General features: G+C 52.9%; 1 protein-coding gene across 1 annotated transcript; it reads left to right on the forward strand.

Moving 5' to 3' along the window:
* The first annotated feature begins 6391 nt into the window (after window positions 1–6391).
* LOC128899788 (olfactory receptor 14A16-like) lies at window positions 6392–7336 on the forward strand. Its single transcript, XM_054179481.1, has one exon. The coding sequence runs from the start codon at window positions 6404–6406 to the stop codon at window positions 7334–7336; it is 933 nt and encodes a 310-aa protein (XP_054035456.1). The 5' UTR covers window positions 6392–6403.
* Window positions 7337–7561: the final 225 nt, after the last annotated feature.

Genomic DNA, 7561 nt, shown 5'->3' on the forward strand with positions numbered 1-7561 from the left:
GAGCTGGGAACTACAACTGGGAGCCTCCCATGCTGCAATCTGAACTTCAAGCCCCACAATCCTTTGCTCCAGCCAGCACTTCCATTTCTGAGGCTGGCATGGCTGCAGCATGGTCTGGATAACAGCAGCAGAGTCAATTCAACCCAGGACAATCAGGAGCCCCTCCAAGCAAAATGGAAAGAGCCTCTCAGCTTCTGTGAACAACTTCCACTGCTTTGAAGGCAGCTGGACTTGCCCCATGAATGCATTAGCTGAGTGCCCAGAAGAGCCCAAGGGGGCAGTGGAAGGTGACTTCAGAAGGATCCTTGAAGATGAAGCTCAGACAGACTTCATGATTTGTAGCTGGAACCTTGGTATTTGCTACTGGGATCTCCTTTGGATTCAGAGCCCTGTGACAATTCACAGGGTCACAGGTGACTGATGTTAGGGGTTGGGAGGGACCTCTGGAGATCTCTGAGTGCCCCTGCCAGAACAGGACCATAGGATCCAGTGCAGGTCCACAGGAACACATCCAGACAGGGCTGAAAAGCCTCCAGAGAAGGAGACTCCACAACCTCTCTGGGCAGCCAGAGAACCTCCCTGGATCTGCTGGCCACACTCTTTCAAAAGCACCCCAGGATCCCATTGGCCTTCTTGGCCACCAGGGCACATTGCTGTCCCATGCAGAACTTGCTGCCCACCAGAACTCCCAGGCCCTCCATGGGGCTGCTCTCTAACTGTTTGTTCCCTTGAGTGCTGTGGGGTTCACATTGCTCTGGACATTGCATGGTGCAGATCACCTCCAGTGAATCTGAGGCTCTCCAGGAATTGTCACTGGGTTCCTCTTAATCACATGGATCCTGTCCCAGCAGTCACTAGTGCAGGAGAAGGAACACCAGGCTGAAGAGAGGGAGAAAGGGAACTTAAAATCTCATCACCTGAATCTAGAAAGAAAGCCCTTGGTAACAAATGTCCATTCTGGATGGACACAGAACACAACACAGAGAGCTGATGAGAGCAACTGCTGGGGGTGCACCAACTGCCCTGAGAGCCCTAAGGAAGGGCTGGAGGGGGGAGGGCATTCACTGGAATTCCAATACCTGATAATACCTCTTGGACATGCTGAGAATCACAGAATTGTCAGGGTTGGAAGGGACATCAAGGATCATCCAGCTCCAACCCCCCTGCCATGGGCAGGGACACCTCACCACATCAGGGTGCTCAGAGCCACATCCAGCTGGGCCTTAAAACCCTCCAGGGATAAGGCTTCCACCACCTACCTGTGCAACCTGTGCCAGTGTCTCTCCAATCTCATGGGGAAGAATTTCTTCCTAACATCCAATCTGAATCTCCCCACATCCAGTTTTGCTCCATGCCCCCCAGTCCTATCCCTACCCAACACCCTAAAAAGTCCCTCCCCAGCTTTCTTGTAGCCTCCTTCAGATACTGGAAGGCCACAAGAAGGTCTCCTTGGAGCCTTCTCTTCTCCAGTCTGAACAGCTCCATCTCCCTCAGTCTGTCCTCATAGCAGAGCAGCTCCAGCCCTCTGCTCATCCTTGTGGCACTTCTCTGGACACCTTCCAGCACCTCCAGAGCTTTCTTATAATAGATGTTCCAAAACTGGACACAGTTCTCCAGGTGTGGTCTCACCAGGGTGGAGCAGAGTGGGAGAATCACCTCCCAGGCCCTGCTGGCCACATTTCTCTTGCTGCAGCCCAGGATACAATTGGCTCTCTGGGCTGCAAGTGCACACTGGTGGCTCCTGTTGAGCTTGTGGATGAACACTTCCCTTAAGGATAATCCAGAACTACAGGCACAGGATGGGGATGGAAGAGGCTCCTGATCCAAAGAAGAGAGACTCCAAATGTGTCCAGAGATGCAACCTAACTGGTTGGCAAACATTGACTGCCTGAAGTCAAGGCACCTCTGTGGGAAAAACACTCAGGGTGTGCATCCATCCAGGCTGTCACCATCCCATAATAAGGAACAAACACACAGGGTGGGCAGCACCAGGAGGAAAGGGAAAGTATTGGAGATGTGGCAGTAAAGGCAGGGAAAGAGTACCCCTCAGCTGGTCAGGAATCTGTGCTCCTGGGGCAGTGCTCCCAAATACAACTGTGGCTGATCAGTGAGAGACTCCAAGTTGGGTCCAAGGAGATGTGAAATGGCACAAATGAAACAATGCTGCAAAGGAAAGGGCCTCTGCTTGGCACAGCTTGGCCTGAGGGTTTCTGCCTTGCTCAGGAGAAAGTGAAGCAGAAAAGGCTATGGTGAAGATCTCTGCACTTCCAGTCCTCTGGAATAGGACTGCAGGTGCAGGATCAGCTTCCCAGGGAGGAAGGAAACAGGTTGCAGAAATAGCTGCTGAGGAGGGAATGGCTCCAGGCATGGTCTTTGCCTCAGAAGGAGGAGTGGGCACAGCACTGAAGACAAGCTGTTGTGTTTCCATGGATCAGAGAGTAAGGACATTCACAGACATGGGTGAGAGATGGGAACAGAGCAGGATTGTGCAGGAAGGAGGAGCCAGCACAAGTTCTGCACCATGAGGGTAGTGGAACACTGGAACAGGTTGCCCAGGGAGGGGGTTGGGGTCCTATCTATGGAGATCTTCAAGGTCAGGCTTGACAGGGCTCTGGGCAACCTGATCTAGTAGAGGATGTCCCTGGGAAGGTTGGACAAGATAATCTTTGGAGGTCCCTTCTAGCCCAGCCCATTCTAGGACCAGTGAGATATAGAAACCAAGCAGACAGATTCTGCATGAAGTGCAAAAGGAAGACACAGTATCACAGTATCACAGTAACTAAGGTTGGAAGAGACCCCAAGAATCATCAACTCCAACCTGTTTCAACAGACCTCACAACTAGACCATGGCACCAAGTGCCACGTCCAGTCTGCCCTTGAACACCTCCAGGGACGGCGACTCCACCACCTCCCTGGGCAGCACATTCCAATGACGAATGACTCGCTCAGTGAAGAACTTTTTCCTCACCTCGAGTCTAAACCTCCCCTGGCACAGCTTGAGACTGTGTCCCCTTGTTCTGGTGCTGGTTGCCTGGGAGAAGAGACCAACCCCCTCCTGTCTACAACCACCTTTCAGGTAGTTGTAGAGGGCAATGAGGTCACCTCTGATCCTTCTCTTCTCCAGGCTAAACAATCCCAGCTCCCTCAGCCTCTCCTCATAGGGCTTGTACTCAAGGCCTCTCCCCAGCCTTGTTGCCCTTCTCTGGACACGTTCAAGTGTCTTGATGTCCTTCCTAAAGCGAGGGGCCCAGAACTGGACACAGTACTCAAGGTGTGGCCTAACCAATGCAGAGTACAGGGGCACAATGACCTCCCTGCTCCTGCTGGCCACACCACCTGGGGCTTCTCAGAGCTCTGGGCCTGGCTATGGTTGTGGATTCCTTCCTTGGGCTTCAGTCTCAAGAAGTTGGTTGGAGCAATAACCCTGAGCTTGTTCACCTTTGTTTACATGGCTGTTAGAGTGCGGGGCATGTGTGAGTGCTGGTCTGCTTCAGGGAGCAGAACAGGAGACAGCAAGGACTTCTCTGGGAAGCGCTGGGGCAAATGCCCTAAGCCTCTGTATTCTCCTAAGCTCCTATTTCAAGGACCAGGACTAAGGCCTGTCCGGAGTTCATAGAGCAATACTGAGCAAGACTTTACTGAGGTTGTTTTCCCTATTCCAAATGCCCTGGGATGGTGCAAACCCTGCACACAGGGAAGAAAGACAACTGCAGCTGGGCTGGGGCAGAAGTGTGGCCACCCAGACATGGGAGTTGTCCTCTCCCTGCACTAAGCTGTTGGGGCCACATCTGGCTGCTTGGTGTCTGGATGTGGGGTTCTGCAGTCTGATGGAGAAGGGAGGAACTGGGGAGGCAGCAGAGGAGATCTCCCAGGATGGAGGTTGACATCTCTGTGGAGAGGCTGAGAGACCTGGGCTGCTTCAGCCTGCTGAATGGAAGCTCAGGGCACTGCCAGAGCAGTGTGCACATGGCTGAAGGGTGGTTTCAGAGAGGATGGAGCTCTTCTGGGGAGTGGGAAGAGACCAAAACCTCCACAAGGTGCAGCTTGGAAGGTTCAGAGTGGAGATGAGGCCAAAGAAATGTCCCTGGAAGGGCAGAGCTGCTATGCATGAGGCCATCCAGAGGTGTCAGGAAATGGCAGGGAGAGCTGAGACAGCTCAGGGAAGGGATGGAAATGGCAGGGGTAGAGCTGGCTGGGGAAGCAAGATTGGTGTCAGCAGCCTGAAGGGAAAGAGCTGCAGGCAGGGGACAGTGTAGGAGAGGCTGCAGTAGGGATGGCCAAGGGCTCTGGCAAGGCTGAGAGGCCCAACAGGACCAAGGTCTTTGTCCCCTTGGCTCTGGCACTTGCCTCTGCCACCAAGGCCTGGGAGGAGAAATTTGGCTTTGAGGCTTTGAGGTTCTTCTATTGCAAGGGCAGTGGTCAGGGCTTGGCCTTTCTGCTTCCTAGAGCAAAGGCAAGTTTTTCTCCCCTGTACTTTGCCTTTGTCTCCCTGCAATCCTGGCCTCTAACAAGCTGCTCTAAGGAGTCCCTGGGGAGCCTTTGTCAGTAACAAGCCTCAGTGAGGCCAATCAGTGCTTCAAGGTACTTTGGAGTTTGCTTCTGCCTTGGACTTCTGGAGAGGCTTCTTGGCAGTACCTTGGCAGAGTCTGCTGGCAGTACCTGAGGATGATGTAATCAGCCCCAGATACTCCATGGGGCTCATTAAATACTGCTGAACCTCTAATTCTTGCCAAGGTTTCTGCAGCTAATTGGAGAGGTTATTATTACACAAAGCATCAGATAGAAATGATTTCACAGGGTGAATCAGAGCCCTGAGCCACAAGTGAGGGACAGGATCTGCCTTGCCAGGGGCTGGGGGTCAGGGCTTGGCCCTTTGGATCAATGAAACCCCTCCAGGTTTCCTCAGCAACAGAGCCACCTTTAGCTGCTTGTCCTGACCTGTCAGCACTGCCTCAGTTCTCTGCTCTCACCACAGCCTGGAGATGCTTCAGTGCCTCCAGTGATGCTTCCCTTGAACCCTCTGTGTCCTCCTGCTCTAACCAGACCCTGGGGACCCTTTCCCAGTATGCTTCACTGGGACCCATTAAGAGTAGAAGAAAATTCAGAGTTTGAATCTTACTTTGAACCAATTAACACTGCAAGAAACTTCAGAGTTTGACTCTAACTGTGAGTTCTGGAGAGGTTTCATCAGCTTCCTCTCAGTCCCTGAGGTTTACCTGGCACCAAAGCCACCAGAGGGCTCCTTTAAATGCCCTGGACTGATCATCTGCTGCTGAGCTGGGCCAGGCTCCTGGGCTGCATGGAGCTCTGGCCAGGAGCAGCTCCACTGCACTGCACAGCAGGGCTGAGGGCACTGCCAGGGCATCTCAGGCAGATGAGGAAAGCAGAAAGAGCTTCAAGGTGGCCAGGACTGGGAGGATGCTGAGAGCTCACTGGAGGAGAAGTCACTGCAGTTGCTGACAGGGTGAGTCTGCGGTGCTCTTGAGCCTTTCCTGCCAGGGACAGCTCCAGGACAGAGAGAGAGGGGCTGGGGATGAGGGAAGCTGCCAAGAAGCCCTGGGGAAGCTGTGTTCAGGCTGCTCTCTCAGTACTTCTCTGCAGATGTCTCTGGGTGCTGTCTGCTGGGCAATGACTCTTTAGAACATCTCATCTCCAGCATCCCTGACTGCTCTGCCCCGCCTGCTGGGCTTGGAGCTGGCCCCAGGAAGGCCCAGATCTGCCACAGGGCAGTGGGCAGTGCTGAGCCTTTCCTTGGGAGTCAGCACTCAGCTCCCAGAGTCCTTTGATTCTCTTCAGGAGAGACTGTGTCCTGCTCTACATTTCTAGGTTCAAATTCTAAGTTGCTTCCAGATCCATTTATTTTTGCAGTCTGATAAAGACAAGTGTATTCTCATCTGGTGGACTACAGCAAAGCTATTAACTGAATGCATTAAAAACATCCTGTAATGCTGCTGTTGCTCCCTTGCAGAGGTAAAGAATTATGAGCTGCCTTTTGGGTCAAAAGTCCAGGAGCAGCCCTGTGTGGACACCAGGGCTGGGACAGACAAGTTCACAGAGCTGTCCTTTGAAGCAGTGCTGCCCTGCTCTCCTCAGAGCACAGAGAGCTGGGGGGGTTCTAAAGGCTAATTTGGGCAGAACATCTGCAAGACAGCACAGGGGAAAGGGCAGGGCAGAGGGAACAGCCTGATGGGCACAGTAGCTCCACTGTAGCAGAGCCAAGATGAGCCCTTGGCAGCACATGGCCTGAGCTCCTGCTCCTCACAGCAGCCTCAGGCAGAGCAAAGCAGACAGCAAATCCATTTCAGTTGGGGGATTGCTGTGCCCCCTGGAGTGCTTCTTCTCAGAAGAGTCTATCATCAAGTTTTGCTTTCTTTTCTTTCTTGGGCATTCCTACAGGCAGCAGATGGCCAACAGCAGCTCCATCACCCACTTCCTCCTCCTGCCATTCCCAGGCACAAGGCAGCTGCAGCTCCTGCACTTCTGCCTCTTCCTGGCCATCTACCTGGCTGCCCTGCTGGGCAATGGCCTCATCATCACCACCATAGCCTGGGACCACCACCTCCACACCCCCATGTACTTCTTCCTCCTCAACCTTGCCCTCACTGATATAGGCTGCATCTCTACCACTGTTCCCAAATCCATGGCAAATTCTTTCTGGGACAGCAGGGCAATCTCTTACACAGGATGTGCTGTTCAGGTCTTTTTTGTATTCTGCTTGTTTGCAGCAGAGTTTTCTCTCCTCACCATCATGTCCTACGATCGCTATGTTGCCATCTGCAGACCCCTGCACTATGAGACCCTCCTGGGCAGCAGAGTTTGTGTCCACATGGCAGAAGCTGCCTGGTCCTGTGGGGTTCTCTTTGCTTTGCTGCACACAGCCAATACATTTTCCCTGCCTCTCTGCCAGGGCAATGTTGTGGACCAGTTCTTCTGTGAAGTGCCCCAGATCCTCAAGCTCTCCTGCTCCACATCCTACCTCAGGGAACTCTGGCTTCTTGTGGTCAGTGCCTGTTTAGTCTCTGGCTGTTTTGTGTTCATGGTGGTGTCCTATGTGCAGATCTTCAGGGCAGTGCTGAGGATCCCCTCTCAGCAGGGACGCCACAAAGCCTTTGCCACCTGCCTCCCTCACCTGGCTGTGGTCTCCCTGTTTGTCACCGCTGCCATCTTTGCCTATTTGAAGCCCTCTTCTATCTCCTCCCCACCCCTTGACCTGGTGGTGGCAGTTCTGTACTCGGTGGTGCCTCCAGCAGTGAACCCTCTCATCTACAGCCTGAGGAACCAGGAGCTCAAGGCTGCCCTGAGCAAAGTGATCACTGGATGCTTTCAGAAGGAATAAACTTTTATGCAGTGCAGTTCTGAAGTAGCTCAGAACAGGCCCAGCCTGGCTTCTGTATTTGTGGTGGTGGTGTTTTACTCTTTATAAAACTGTTGTTATAGATGACTCCCGGTAAAAGTTTATGGTAACAGAAACCCTCAGTGAGGGTTATCTTAGTGTCCTCTGAATTTTATTATTTCATACAAATCAGCAGTATATTCATCACTATCCCCCATTCCCTTTTTG

This window comes from Dryobates pubescens, unplaced genomic scaffold (assembly GCF_014839835.1).
Source record: "Dryobates pubescens isolate bDryPub1 unplaced genomic scaffold, bDryPub1.pri scaffold_65_arrow_ctg1, whole genome shotgun sequence".
NCBI lineage: Eukaryota > Metazoa > Chordata > Aves > Piciformes > Picidae > Dryobates > Dryobates pubescens.

What these genes read in the sequence shown, in the direction of transcription:
- LOC128899788 (XM_054179481.1), top strand. Translation starts at nt 6,404, where the DNA reads ATGGCCAACAGCAGCTCCATCACCCACTTCCTCCTCCTGCCATTCCCA.